At 63.7% G+C, this 15180-nt stretch overlaps 1 protein-coding gene across 4 annotated transcripts in view; it reads right to left on the bottom strand.

The window, feature by feature from the left end:
• Window positions 1-349: 349 nt before the first annotated feature.
• The window catches only part of TSPAN9 (tetraspanin 9), a 213495-nt gene continuing 198664 nt past the window's right edge, over window positions 350-15180 (bottom strand). For all 4 annotated transcript variants that reach the window (XM_055142856.1, XM_055142858.1, XM_055142857.1 and 1 more), the window contains 6 exons: window positions 7766-7957; window positions 7358-7432; window positions 6200-6301; window positions 4857-4988; window positions 4553-4636; window positions 350-3216 (listed from right to left, as the gene is read on the bottom strand). In XM_055142856.1, coding sequence (XP_054998831.1) covers window positions 3145-3216; window positions 4553-4636; window positions 4857-4988; window positions 6200-6301; window positions 7358-7432; window positions 7766-7957 — 657 coding nt within the window. In that variant the 3' untranslated portion in view covers window positions 350-3144. The remainder of the gene's footprint in view (window positions 3217-4552; window positions 4637-4856; window positions 4989-6199; window positions 6302-7357; window positions 7433-7765; window positions 7958-15180) is intronic.

The raw sequence follows: 15180 nt of genomic DNA, 5'->3' as shown, positions 1-15180 counted from the left end.
AGTTCTCACACCTCCCTCGGTCCCCTTGGGGGGCCCTTTCAGCGCAACCCAGACCCCTCATTCCAAGAGGACACGTCAATCCAGGGGAAGCCCAGAAAGTGCAGAGGGACTGGGGGGTGGTCATAGCCCACCCCGCCCCCTCAGAAAACCATAAATGGGGTCCTTACAGCCGGGACCCCCCAGGCAGAGTTTGGATCAACCCCATGGCAAGCGAGGGGGCCGGGATTCCAGGCACTCCAGCCCCAGGCTGGGGTGGGGGGGGAGCTGCCCCTGCTGGCAGGGGAGGCGGGCCCGGCAGGGTCGTCGGAGACAGAAGGCAGGGTCCCACAAATACACGCCGGCGACAGTCTGCTTGTGCTTCTGACACGGCGGCCAGCCTTTTATTGAAAAACATGCTAAAAACATGGCGATCGAGAGAGCCCGACCAGGTGGGGGACGCGCAGACACGGCATTTGCAAGCAGAAAATGCACCTGAGCCCCACCCGCACACGCCTGCTCCCCCGCTCTCCTGGGGGGGCCTGCTCAGGGCGGGGGGAGGGCAGGAACCCCTCGCTGCCCACCCAGGGGGCAAGCAGGAGGACACAGAAGGGCCGGACCGCGAAGGGCAGAGGCAGAGACGGGCCGAGCCCCCTGCCCGTAAGCCCCTCCAGGTGCCAGGTCCCTGCACGTTAGCACCTCCCCGCTGGCGGGTGGGCGGGGCCGGGGGAGGGGGCAGCGGCGTCCTGGGCTCTCTGCCTCCCAGAGCGAGGGGGGGAGCGGTCGTTCGGACATCTGCGCCAGACGGTGCGGTGGGTCAGCTTCTTGGGCCCCCTGGCCTCACCGGGGTCCCGACCCTCCGCAGTCCCTCCTCACCGGGATGGGCCGAGGATGCACCCCGTTCCTCCCCGTGGGATCGCCCACAAAAGCCTGACCTCGATTGAGCCTGCAGCCCGGCGGGGGAAGCCCGAGAGAGGGGCTGCGGCAGCTCCCTCTTACCCCTTCCCCCTAAGAGATCCTGGCGGGAGAGCACGCGGGGAGCGCGTGGGATGTGGCTCGGCAAGGCCTGGGTGTGGTGGGCGTGGCTTTGTGGGTGGGCGTGGCACGGACGGGGGCGTGGCTCATTGTGGGTGTGGCTTGGGAGACCCCGCCCACACCGTGCAGGCACCCTTCCCCACTCCGCCCAATGGCTTTTGGGGCATCTGGCTCTACGGACTAAGCTCTGGCATCAGTGGAGGCGGTGCAGGGTGACAGGGGCACAGGCTCCAAGGACCCGAGGTCCCTGACGCTCTGGAAACACAAGTTATGCACCTCAAGAAGCTAGGTGCTCGTGGTTGATCAGAAGGGAAACGAGAAATTGCATTGATGGGTATAAACACATCAGCCCCCGCCCCAAGCGCACACGCCTTAGGTCCTGGGCTTCCGCTGGGGGACGGAGATGGCATCTCTTGGGCAGTTTCTCTGCGAAACGGTCGCTGCTCTGCTCCCCACTTTGTGGGTGGTGGTTCCCAGGGAGACAAAAGGGGTTAGAGGAGCCAGTGGGGGCTGGTGTATCCATCACCACCCCCAGCTCCTCAGCTTTTGACTCTGAGGCACCCCCGTCTAACCCTCCCAGCACCCCCACATCAAGACCTTCTCTACTGCTGGTCCCAGCTGCAGTTCACTGAGGTGAACAGGGCTGGACACGGGGGTCTCAGCTCTGGGGATGGACACACAGATGCAGGCTGGGGCGGGGACCCCACACCCAGTGGTGAGAGGGAAGGCAGGTGGGCAACCTTCTCCCGCTCAGTCTCATGGATTCCCGACATCATTGTCAATCGCAATGACACTCATCCAGGGCGGGTGCTGGTGAGTGTGCAGTGGGGTCCCACCGGGCCCTGCCACACTGCCCACCTGGGGACCTTCACTTCCCTCTGCCCTCTGCCCTCTCCTGAGCTCATCCTGCCCATCCATCATCAATGAACCCGGACGATGACCTGGGCCCCCGCCCCTCCTCTCAGCAAGGATCTGGTCGGAATGGTCACATCACCAGCTCCGCCTTCCCGCCCCCACGGCCCCGGGTCCTCGGTCACTGTGTGAGCCACGGACTCCAGGGTCTGCTCCCCCTTCCAGAAGCTCCAAGAACCAGAGAGCAGCGTCTACCCAAAGAGGCCCCGTGTCTGGGAGCTTCTAGAAGGAATGTCTGTGAAGTCTCGGGGCTTTTGCAGGGACCGTTGACTGCCCCTGGGGTCTGAGGGGGCAGCCGAGGGCAGAAGGGAAGGAAGGAAACTGGACAGCAAGGACAAAAAGACCATGAGGACAATGGTCGGGCCCTGCCAAAGCATAGGGCAGACGCCTCCTTGCCCCCCACCTGCACGCTCCAGCCATGTGGGACCCCCTTGAGGAGGCAGCTCCACAGACTCTGTGTCCCCCAAAGCCCACCTGCCTCTTCCAGGCCCCTGTGCCCCAGATGCCCACTTGAGTCCCCAGCCACTGCCCGCCCCCTCCCCCACCTCAGAGCCTTCCGGGTTTCTCATCACCCCCTCCCATGGGGGTCCTCACTTCCCACCCATCCCCACCCTCAAAAGGAAAAAATAAGATAAACCAAACCATTACAGAAATCAACACGGTAAAAAGGTATAAATCAGAAAGCTACCCCTAAGTTACGGGAGAGAGAACAGTCCTGAATAATCATAATCGGAGTAAAATAAAATTTTAAAAAAGTGACGCTGGAAGGTATAAAATCCTGGGGGGGGGGTCTTGCTGGAGGCCCACCAGCGCCCCCTCTGCCTCCAGGGGGCCTCCAAGGCGGTCTCTCCCCTGGGGGAGGGGCGTGAGGGGGGCCCACTTCACACCCCACAAAGGGACTAAACATCAGTGTAAGGAAAGACCGGGGCAGAAACGCATGGGTGCTCGGGGGGCTACGGGGGCAGCCCCCCACTCCGCCACACCCTGTCTTCTTTGGCAAATACACAGGCGCAGGAATCCAGGTGTCCCTTGCCGGGCACCCCAAGGTCTCTGCAGGCCTCCTCCTCCCTGGCCCCCCGCCCCCTCCCCCCCACCCAGCAAGGTGGAGGTGGGGCGAGGCGGAAGTTGGGGGCAGCAGTCCGAAGAGTCCAGGCAGGCGACACAAAGCTCCAATCTTCCCTGGCACTGAGTCCCCAGGGGGCTGCGGGCTCTGCCGCCCGCTCAGGCGTCGTACTTCTTCCCCGTCCGGTGTATGTGCTGGAAGAGGGTCATGGAGAAGGCCATGCCCAGAATCTTTGAGACAAGATCGGGGGGAGGAAAGGGCTTCAGGAGGTGGCCCCCGGCCCCACAGACCTCTGAAGCCAGCGGCCAGGGCCGCTGTGCGTTTGCAACACGAGGGCTGGGGCTAGGAGAGGGGGCAGCAGGGTGGCCCAGAAGCCGGCTCAGGAGCACATCCCGGGGACAGCCCTTGCGGGCAGTGTGCACAGAGCCCTGTGAGCAGCGGGCGCCAGGCGGGGTCTGCGACACGCCAGGGCCTCTGGGTGCAGCGGGGACCTCTGAGGATGCCGTGCTCAGACCAGTACCAACGCACTCCCGGGAGGGCCCTCGGCTGCTCACTTCAGTCCCCGAGGGGACCGGCTGGAGCGCAGCAGGATGAGGTGGAAACAGGGACACGCCTGGCGCCTGGCAGCAGGGGCGGTGTCCCCGGCACTCACACCCAGGCCTGGGCAGCCTGGGGGAGCCCCGCTCTATGCCCCTCGGAGAGGGTGCAGGCTGGCTGGGGAAGCAGAAAAGCCGCAGAGAAACCTGGTAGGCCCAGACGCCCCAACCCAGGAAAATTCAAGGTTAGAAAAGTGACAGCATGGAAATTCGCCTCCCCAGGGCCTAGCCAGGGGGGGTCCAGGGCCGCAAGAAGAATGAAGCAAGGCTGGGGGGCTGAAGCGGTAGCACAGAGGGTAGGGCGTTTGCCTTGCACGCGGCCGACCCAGGTTAGATTCCCACCATCCCATAGGGTCCCCCGAGCACCGCCAGGAGTGATTCCTGAGTGCATGAGCCAGGAGCAACTCCTGAGCATCGCCGAGTGTGATCCAAAAAGCAAAAAAAAACCCCCCAAAAAAACAAAAAAAGAATGAAGCAAAGCTGGGCTGGGGTAGCCTGAGAGGGTTCAAAGGGCTGCAGTGCAGGGGAGGCCGGGACTTGATGATCCCTCACACCACCTGGTCCCTGGGCATCACCAGGATTAAGCGCTGAAAGTTCTGGGGGAGAGGCCTTCTGGGGCGGGAACTTCTGGGGTGGCACCTGTCTGAGGGCGGGGCCTTCTAGGGCGGGACCTGTCTGGGGCCCGCCTGGAGGTGGGGTCTGTCTGGGCGCGGGCCTGTCCGGAGGCGTGGCCTGTATGGGGTGGGGCCTTCTGGGGCGGGGCCTGTCTGGGGGCGGGACCTGTCTGGGGCGTGTCTAGCGGCAGGGCCTTCTGGGGCGGGGCCTGTCTGGAGGCGGGGCCTGTCTGGGGGTAGGGCCTGTCTGGGGCGGGGCCTTTCAGGGGCAGGGCCTGTCCGGAGGCGTGGCCTGTCTGGGGATGGACCCCCCCCATCTGCTCTCGCATGGGTTCCGCCTCAGCCCCGCCCCTTACCTGCATAATGAGGATGCACATTCCCACAGTGCCGAGCACGTGCTTATTCTCATCAAACCACATCTTCACCTTCTCATAGCAGCCCTGGGGAGAAAGGCAACGGCGTGAGGCCCCAGCATGACCTCCAGCCCCCCTACCCGGACCCCGCCTCACTTCCCCGGGGCCTGTGCCGCCCCACCCGGGGGCTCCCCGCCACCCGGCCGCACTGCACCGCCTCCGACCCACCCTCAGACCCCCCCAACTGCGGTCCAGCGGCCTCCTCCCTCCCCCTACGCCCTCCCCAGGCCCACCCCCGGGGCCTCACCGTCTTCCACCAGGACGTGGTGGCGTTGCGCCCGCAGCCCTGCGAGTTCTCCATGCAGCAGCGGTCGGGGACCGTGTTGTCGCCCAGCACCGGGTACCAGTCCGTGTAGTCCGTGACGCCGCAGCAGCGCATCTGCAGGGCAGCAGGCGGGCACGCGGCCGGTGAGCGGCGCCGGGGCCCCTGGACCCTTCCTGCCGGCCCTGCCCTCCCGCTGGCCCGCTCCCCTGCGGTAGCCCCCGGGGGTCCAGCCCAGGGGACAAAGGGGAGGAGCCTCCGCCCACCAGGCGAAAAGGAGGGGTCGGCTCCTGCCTGGAGGGGGTGCTGTGGGGAAGGCGGCCATGCACCCCCATCTCTCCCAGCTCAGAGCACCCATCCGGTGTCCCCAGGGAACCCACCACGGTCAGGGGTTGACCTGGGGGCCGCTTCCTATGGGTGCCCGTCTCAGAATCAGTGCCTCCTTGCCCAACCCTCATGGGGGGGGGGGGTCTGCTGCTAAAGTCAAAGCTTGGCCACCACCGCGGGCCACAGCTATAGTGCAGTGGGGAGGGCGTTGGCCTTACAAGCCCCGGACCCAGGTTTCCATCCCCGGCATCCCGTAAGCCCCGCCCCCAAGCACTGCTAGAAATGATTCCCGAGTGCAGAGCCAGGAGTAACCCCTGGGCACCACTGGGTGTGGACCTCCCGCAGTGAAGAAACACAAACAAAGCTTCTCGATGTTACAGTGGGTGTGTGCTTTGCCTTGCACACAGCCAGCCAACCAGGGTGCGACCCCCGGGCCCCCATATCGTCCCCTGAGCCCGGCCAACAACGCTGGATATGATCCAAAAGCAAAACAAAACCAAAAAACAAAAACAGGGGTTGGAGCGATAGCACAGCGGGGAGGGTGTTTGCCTTGCACGCAGCCGACCCAGGTTCGATTCCCAGCATCCCATAGGGTCCCCTGAGCACTGCCAGGAGCAATTCCTGAGTGCTCTAGAGCCAGGAGTAACCCTTGTGCATCATCAGTTGTGACCCAAAAAGAAAAAAAAAAAGAAACTCTGAGGCAGAGTGGACAGCACATTGGGCAGGCTGTTTGCCCTGCACAAGGCCAAACTTGGTTCGAGCCCCCGCCTCCCGTATGGTTCCCCGAGTCCCCATCAGGAATCATTCCGGAGCACTGCTGGGTGAGGTCCCAAAACAAACAGAAAAAGCAAAAACAAAAACCAAACCCCTTCCCCCCGCCCCCCAAAGCTCCTAGGGATCATCAAGGCTCTGGCTCCTTCGCGCCCCCTGCTGGACACTTCGAGCCCCCCCCCCCAGCCCCGCCCGTGGAACCCCAGGTCGGCCCCCTCCCCGCAGCCCACCTCTGCCTGGATGATGTTCCAGGCGTTCTTGAGCCCCACGTTGTTCTCCGTGTTGTACAGCAGCAGCCCCTCCTTCAGGTCCTTCCTGGCGTTCTCGTTCACCTGTCCCCGGGAGAGGGCACCGGGGGTCACCGGGAGGGCCAGCTCCTCCCGCCCCGCCCCGCCCTGACCCGCCCCGCCCCGCCCCGCCCCGCCCCGTGTCCGCTGGAGCTGCGGGCTGAGCCCTGGCTGCCTGGGGCTGGGCCCATCCCTCTACCCCGAGACCCCCAGCCAGAGAGACTGACTCCGGCTGGCCGCAGTTATCTGCGCTGCTGGAAAAAGCGTCGCGCTCAGGGTGGGCGGATAAATGCTTCCTGTAACGGGCCAAGAACCTCGGACCCTTCCCTTTCCCCACGTGCGAAGGGGCCCTGCCTCCTGGCCCAAGAAAAACTCCACCAGTCGGGGTAGCCTGGGCCTCGCCTTCAGGGACCCCCAAACACAGTCACGTGGTTCTGGGGGTCCACGAATGCGCCCAAGAGACAGCGCTGGCCAGTCCAGCACGGGAGCACCAGCCCTGAGTGCAGAGTCCTCCAGCCGCCTGGCCCAGGAGGGCCGGTGGGGTCACCCTCCTCAAGCCCCCAGCCTCGAACGTCTCGGGAAAGGGATGGGGGCGGCCTCAACGGCAGGGTCTCCCCACAGCCACCACGAAACTGGCTCGGCATTTCCGGGGGTGACGCTTCAGGGCTGGAGCGATAGCACAGCAGTTGGGCTTTCACGCGGCCGACCCGGGTTCGATTCCTCCGTCCCTCTCGGAGAGCCGGGCAAGCTACCGAGAGTGTCCCGCCTGCACGGCAGAGCCTGGCAAGCTCCCCATGGGGTATTGGATATGCCAAAAACAGTCACAACAAGTCTCTCAATGAGACGTTACTGGTGCCCGCTCAAACAAATCGATGAGCAACGGGATGACAGTGACAGTGACAGTGATGCTTCAGCATCCCTGAGCACCCGAGGCCTGAGCTGCACCCCAGGAACTCGGGGGTCCCCTTTCTCAAACTCCCTGAGGGACAAGTGAATACCAACCCACCCCCAGGCTCACTTGCCCTCCCACCAGGGTACTTCCGGCCCAAGCTGGTCCTCTGCCCCGCCCCCCCCCCCCCCGCCATGCCCTGGGGGGCTCACCTTGTCCATGTAGACGAAGAAGAGGATCAGTAAGATCAGCTCCGCCAGAAGGATGACCAACAGGACAATGAAAAACTGCAAAGGCAAGGGCCGGGGGTGGGCGGGTGGCCGTGGCAAGTGGGGTCCCCGGGTGGCCACCAGTGAGGAGAAGAGGAGGAGGAGGAAGAGGAGGAGGAGGAGGAGGAGGAGGAGGAGGAGGAGGAGGAGGAGGAGGAGGAGGAGGAGGGACAATGAGGGCTCATCTCATCAGGAGAAAGAGGGGTGTGGTCAGGCAAGGAACATTCTAGAAGCAATTTCCCCACTGGGTTGGGACTGGACAGCCAGGTCAGCTGACCTCCCCGGGCCTTGCCTATGGAGTGGGGGGGGGCAGAGTCTGTGGGGGGATGGGAGTGCTGGGGTCCGACTTACACTGAGGAGGAGGCACTTGTTTTCCTTGATGGCCCCCAGGCAGCCCAGGAAGCCGGTCACCATGACGATGGTGCCCACGGCGATGACCAGGTTGGCCGCGGACAGCGACGGGAAGCTGGGGGAGAAGGTGGCGAAGTCGCCCTGGGACACGGACAGCCAGATGCCCACGCCCAGCAGACCACAGCCGCAGAGCTGCGGAGAGAGGAGGGCGGTCAGGCAGGTCGTTCCGGGGGGCGGGGTTCCAGGTGGGGGGATGGGGTTCCTCCCGGGGTGGGGGGTCCCCAGCACCTCGCTCCCCTGAGGAGGCAAACCAGGTGGAGAAACTTGTAAACCGGGGGCCGGAGGGAGCCCAGCGGGGAGGGCGTGTGCCCTGCTCGCGGCCCGCCTGGGTTCGATGCCCCGCATCTCGCAGCTGCCCGGACTGCAGAGCCAGGAGGAGCCCCTGAGCATCGCTGGGTGTGACCCAAACACAGTTTATTCGCTCCCGGTCCCCAGGAGCTCCGGACACTGCAAGGGGCTCCGGGGAGGCTGGGGAGGGGGCGTGTCCCGCCACTGCCTCCGTCCCGCTAGGCCAGCACCAGGCCTGCACACCGACGACACCCCTCCCTGTCCGCCTCAATGGGGGTCCCAGGGGTGCACGCTCCCCCCCCCGCCCCACCCCAGGTTGACTGAGAAGCGAGGGCTCACTGCGACAGCACGTTAGAGAAAGACCCTCCCAGAGCCTCTGAGAGCAACTGCCTCCTGAGGCCCCGGGCGGGAGGAGGCCTAGAACATTCCACGCCGGGTTTCCTGCCCCTCGCCTGCCTTTCAGGGTATAGTGAGTTTCTTTCTTTTTCTTTCTTTCTTTCTTTTTTTTCTTTCTTTCTTTCTTTCTTTCTTTCTTTCTTTCTTTCTTTCTTTCTTTCTTTCTTTCTTTCTTTCTCTTTTTTTTTGGTTTTTGGGTCACACCCGGTATGCACAGGGGGTTCCTCCTGGCTCTGCACTCAGGAATTACTCCTGGCAGTGCTCAGGAGACCCTATGGGATGCTGGGAATCGAACCCGGGTCAGCTGCGTGCAAGGCAAATGCCCTCCCCACTGTGCTATCGCTTCAGCCCCTGTAGCGAGTCTCAATGATAGGCAGTGGGGGGCCGGAACCAGGCTCTGGCCTCGTCACTTCCGGGCTGAGCCCTGCTGACACCCCCACAAGGCGAGCTCAGGCCTGCCCCCAGAGACCCCGAGTGTCAGCAAAGGTGAAGGCAGAGGGGGAGATGGGGCAGGGGCGGGGCGCTCCCTGGGGGTGGCCATGCCTCGGCACACCCGTCCCAGGTGGTGGCAGGCCGGGGAACCTGGAGATCCCGGTGTGGGCGAGGAAGGCCAGGAAGGAGGGAGAGAGCAATCAGGGCCCGGAGCCAGGCCGGGCCTCTCACCCGAGGCAACTGAGGAGGGATCCACGGGGAAGAGCAGGAGGAGCCGCGTACCTAACCAGGGGGAGAGCCAGAGAGAGCGTCCGGCCCAGACCGTGCTTGCCTTACACACGGTCGGCCCGGGTTCGACCCCGGGCCTCCCAGATGGTCTCCCAGAGCACTGGGCCCAGGAGTGAGCCCTGAGTGCAGAGCCAGGAGGAAGCCCTGAGCATCACAGCAGCTGGGCCACGCCCACCCCTAAGATAAACGAATCAAGCAAATAACTGGGGATGGGGGGTAGGGGGAGAGAATGTTCTAGAAGGAATGGCAAGTGCAAAAGTCATGAGGGAGGCGGCCCAAGGGGGAGCAAGCAACCTGCATCCGCATCCCCCGCCGGGCGGCAGGGGGTACAGCAGACAGGGCAGGGTGGAGGAGGTGACGGGAGCCCGAAGGGAGAGGGTGCGTGTGGTCAGCGGGTCACTCCGCTGCAGACCAGCGTCACCATGTCCAGCTGCTCCGAGAGTGCGGGGCGCCACGGGAACATTAGGGGGCAAATGCGAGAATCTGGAAGGTGCCGTGGGCAGAACCTTCCGGAAGGCAGAGGAGTCTGGAAAGAGGGGACGCGGGAGGGAGGAGGGGTCCGGGGGGGCATGAGGGCGGAAGAGTGAGGACCCGCATCAGACCGCATGGCTTTTGGCTTACCCCCGGGAGGGAGCTACAGGCCACCCGCCATAACCATGACACCCGGCTCCCCACCAGGCCATTTCACTCGGGGAAGGGGGGGCGGAGGGGGGCGGGTGAGAGCCCTCCCCGCCCCAAGGGACCCAGCCCCCCCGGCAGCCGAAAAACCCCACAACCCAACCGAGGCCACGCTCAAGGCCGCTCTCCACAAGCTCGGGCCGAGCCTCATGCGTGAGTGAGTGTATTCCTGGGCCTCGAGGCCACAAATGCAGCCACACGGCACACCATAAGGCACTCCCTACCCATTATCCAAGAGTGCCACACCACACCTGACGGGGTTCAAATAGCAGGCAACCAATCGTAGAGGGAAATGTATACATATATACATGCATATATATGGACTGGAGCGATAGCACAGCGGGTAGGGCATTTGCCCTGCATGTGGCTGACCTGGGTTCAATTCCTCTATCCCTCTCGGAGAGCCCGGCAAGGTACTGAGAGTATCCCACCTGCATGACAGAGCCTGGCAAGCTCCCCGTGGCGTATTCGATATGCAAAAAACAGTTACAACAAGTCTCACGATGGAGACATTACTGGTGCCCGCTTGAGCAAATCAATGAACAATGGGACGACAGTGCTACAGTGCTATGCGCATATACGTATTTCCAGATATACATACGACAGCTCGAATAACTCAGCCTTTAACAGCATGTTAGTGATATCCTAAAGGATGTCGTAATGGTCCCTGCCCAAACAGAACAATCTTCACACTGTCTCCTCTAGGGATACTTTTTTGTAGTATTTTCAGCGGTCTTTCATAACAGACAATACAAACTATGTTATTTTGGTCGTGCTTTGGGACAGGGGTTGGGGTTCGGGATGGAAACATCCGGAATACGGTGTTGGGGAGGTGGAATGGTGGTGGGATGGGAGTTTGAGTATTAAATGCAATAAAATATCGTGACCTACCTTTTAAAAAATAAAAATATTTTAAAAAATAAGAAAGTGGGGCTCTCGCCAAGTTTCACTACAGCAGGCCTGGCCTGGGGTGCCCGCGCTGGGAGAAGCGGGCTGTGCCCAGGCCATGAGCACTGCCAGGGGAACCAGGGTAACTCGGGCTGTGCAGCCGGAGGCGCTACCCCCTGCCGCCGCTAGGTGGCGCTCCAGGCTGGCGGAGACGCTCGGGGCGAGCCCGCCAGCCCCAGAAACTTCGCCCAACTTGTCATTCCTGCCGGCTCAATTTCCCTTTCATTAATCATCGCGCGGGGCTTCCCGAGCCGCGTGCTGCATATGGAGGCCTCTGAAAGGCCGGGGGTGAATAATGCTGCCAGGTGGCAGGCCCCTGTCCTCGCGGTCTGCCCAGTGGCCCTCCCACCTCACGCTGGGATGGGACGGTTGGGATCCTCCACGGGCCTAGCAAAAACCTTCCCCAGGGCTGGAGCGACAGCACAGCGGGGAGGGCGTTTGCCTTGCACGTGGCCGACCCGGGTTCGATTCCCAGCATCCCACAGGGTCCCCAGAGCACTGCCAGGAGTAATCCCTGAGTGCAGAGCCAGGAGCAACCCCTGTGCATTGCCGGGTGTGACCCAAAAAGCAAATAAAATAAAATAAAATAAAAAGCCGTCCTGGAGTTTTTCCTGGAGAGCCGCGTGCCTGCCCAGCCCCAGCCTCCACACTGCCTCTGACCTCCCACCCTAGTGCCGGCTAGTTCCGGCTGCAGACGGAGAGCTCAGGGCCCTGTTTCGGGTCCACACCCCCCCACCCCCCCAACCCCAGTAGGATGCTTGGGCTAAAGTGGGGGATGGGAACAGAGATGCAACTCCAGGAGGGAAGACCCCGCAGTGCACCCCTAAGTCGTGGGGGGCCGGGCGGAATGAGGTCATGGGCGGTGACGGGCTTCTAAGAGCCCCCCCACATGCTCCCTTCTGACCCTCGGGGTCTCCAGAGGTGCTGACAGCACAGAGGACGCTGTTCCGGCAGAGGAAGGCAATCGGGCCTCGAGGTGAGGGGCCGGCCAGGCCGGGCCCAGCGCTGGGCTCCAGGTTTGGCCCCCGGCCGGCGCCCACACTCTGCCCCCTGGGCAGCTCTTCTCCTCTCAGCCTCCCCTGAAGCCCCCCTCCTCCCGCAGCTCCCGGGGGAGGCCGGGAGAGTCTTGAGCTCTCCGCGCCCAATTTCCCTTCCACGGGAGGGATTTGGACTCGAGCCTTTCCCGGGTCCCCTCGGCCACGGGCTTCTGAGCAGCCGAGCCAGGGGCCGGCTGGGACATCTAAGGACATGCGGGTGGTCACAAGCGGGGGGAGGAGCTGCTTGTGGCATCTCTGGGGCTGGAGGGAGGCCAAGGGCGAAGATTCCACCGTGCATAGGACAGAGCCCCTGCGGGATAGAGTTTCCCATCCCCGCTGTGTTCTGGAAAACTCCCTAACCCAGAAGAGGTGCCAGGGCCACCCACCCACCGGGGCTGTTTGTTTGTTTGTTTTTCCTTTTTGGGTCACACCTGGCGATGCACAGGGGTCACTCCTGGCTCTGCACTCAGGAATTACCCCTGGCGGTGCTCAGGTGACCATATGGGATGCTGGGAATCGAACCCGGGTCAGCCGCGTGCGAGGCAAACGCCCTCCCCACTGTGCTATTGCTCCAGCCCCCTCCCCCAACCAAGTCATTCATTCCTTCCTCCACCCCCCCCCCCAGATGACCCTGGCCCCGAGGGTGTTCACTGGAGAATGGTCAGCGGCTGATGTTGGCGACAGGGCAACGCACAGTCGACGGCAAGACGGTTTTCTGGGCAGGAGGGCAGGAAGCGGATGTCTGTGGCCAGTGCCGGGGGCAGGGGGAGGATGAGACGGCCCAGGAAGGAGGGCGGCCTGCCGGAGCCGGGCCAAAGCGCATGCCCGAGGGCTTAGCTGGTGGCTGGAGGGAAAATTCCCTTCCCAAGCCGGAGGGTGGTCTCAGGGAGATGAGCGGCTCCAAGACAGGGAGAAAGGCTGGAGCGAGGCGAGGTGACTCGGGAAGTGCCCAGTGTGGGGCGTGGGCAGGCGGGGCGGGCCCAGGTGCCCCCTGAGGCCCCCCAGCCGCCCTGCCCGGGCCATCTCCCGCCTTCCCACAGCCAAGGTCGCATCCGGGTGAAGAGTGAGCCCTGCGCCGAGCGTCTGCCCTGGCCCTGGCATTGGCGGCTGGACCCCCGGGACGGGGACAGGGTCTCACTGCTGGACCCCCCGACTGGACTCTCCCGCCCGGGCCCTGGACCCTCCTGTCCCCGGGGGCCCAGCCGCTCACAGCTGGACCTGAGGACACGGCCTTCCCCCCTTCCCTCGGCTGCTGGGACCTGCGTCCGAACGCGTGTGCTGCTGTGTTTCCGGCAGGCACTGACCCTCAGGGGCTCAGGCCCACCGGCCCCCTCCAGCCAAACCCGCCCCCTCGCCCCCAGTCCCTCCCTGCACCCCTGCAGGCAAGGCTTTCCCCCGGGGAGGGTCCAACCCCAGGGCTGAAGCCAACGCAGCAGGTTGGGGGCGCGCCCGGCCCATTCAGAGCCCCCTGCTGCCCGCCCTCGGGCCCCGCCCACTCCTGTGTGCCCCCCGCAGCGCCCAGGGTGTACCTGGAACAGAAGCACGGGCGGGTGTGGACTGATGAATGAGGGAGGATGGACGGACGGCAGTGGATGATGGGTGGGTAGATGGACAGGTGGATGAGTGGAGAGATGGACACATGGATGATGGACAGATGGACATGTAGATGATGGACAGATAGATGGACATGTGATGATGGCTGGGTAGGTGGTGGGTGGATGGGTGGATGGGTGGATGGATGGATGGATAGATGGATGGATGGATGGATGGATGGATGGATGGATGGGTGGGTGGGTGGGTGGGTGGATGGATGGATGGATGGATGGATGGATGGATGGGTAGATGGGTGGATGGATGGGTGGGTGGGTGGGTGGATGGATGGATGGATGGATGGATAGGTGGTGGGTAGATGGATGGATGGGTGGATAGATGGATGGATGGGTGGATGGATGGGTGTGTGGATGGATGGATGGATGGGTGGGTGGATGGATGGATGGATGGATGGACGGATGGATGGGTGTGTGGGCAGACTTGATGTGTGGGTGGATGGGAATACAGAATGGATGGTGGATGGTGGACGGGTGGATCATGGATGGACAGACGGATGATGGAGAGAGGACAGGTGGATGGACATACAGATGGATGACAAGGATGGGTGGGTGGGTGGATGGAGATGGATGATGCGTGGAGACACAGACGATGGCAGATGGACAGGTGAATGGACGGTGGGCAGACAAGTGGGTGCTGGGTGGACCGACTGGCGGATGATGGGTGGTGGACGATGCATGGGTGGGCGCTGGGTGGGTGGAGATGGGGACAGATCAGAAGACGGGTGGAGGGGCTGGAGCGAGAGCACAGCGGGGAGGGCGTTTGCCTTGCAGGCGGCCAACCCGGGTTCGATTCCCAGCATCCCATAGGGTGCCCTGAGCACTGCCAGGGGTAATTCCTGGGTGCAGAGCCAGAGGGAACCCCTGGGCATCGCCGGGTGTGACCCAAAAAAAAAAGAAGATGGATGGATAGATGGGCGGAAGGACCGGTGGACCAACAGGGGGTGAGGGACCTGAGCAGGCCAGAGCGAGGACTGACCCCAGATACACAGGTGGACCCGAGCACTCCAACCTCACACACGCCCTCCGCCCTCCTCCCAGGACCCCCTCCCCAGGACCACGTACTGCTGCTTTTAGCCCCTCACTTGCTGTGTCCTCACTCTCGGCCCCTTCCTCACCCCCCCCCCGCTGCCCCTCTGGGCTTTCAGCGGCCTTTGGAACACGAAGTCTCGGCGCTCCGCGTCGGCGCTGGAGGGCCAGGCCCGGCGCAGGGCTGGGCGTGTGAGAAATGAGCAGGCGCGGGGCATCGGGGAGCCAGGATGACTTTCCCAGCCCCGCGCCCGCCCGCGGTGACCCTGCCAGCCCGGGAGAAGCTAATTGCTATGTTCTTCACCCGGGAGACCTCATCCCCGCCCGCAGCGGGGTCACCGCCGTGCAGTTCAGCTGCCCCCAGTGTCCATCCGGTGCCCTCCTGCCCCCCACCTCGCATCCCCGCATCCCCGTCACCACGCCAAGGGGAGGGGCCTCTCCCTCCCCAGAACCCCAACCGTGCGGGAATGAAGGGCCGGGACAAAGGCACAGCGCCCTCCTGGCTGCTGGCCCAGGGACCAGGCAGGGGCGTCGGGACAGAGGGAGGGCGGCGGGGGGTGGGGCAGCGGCGGGCGAAGGCACCTCTGAGTGGTCCTCGGGGAGACGCCACCCCTCCTCGCGTAACTCAAATGCACCCCAAGCTCCTCAGAGG

The sequence above is a fragment of the Sorex araneus genome, chromosome 6 (genome assembly GCF_027595985.1).
Source record: "Sorex araneus isolate mSorAra2 chromosome 6, mSorAra2.pri, whole genome shotgun sequence".
NCBI lineage: Eukaryota > Metazoa > Chordata > Mammalia > Eulipotyphla > Soricidae > Sorex > Sorex araneus.
The sequence above is the reverse complement of the archived record's forward strand: the minus strand, read 5'-3'. Positions and strand labels throughout refer to the sequence as shown.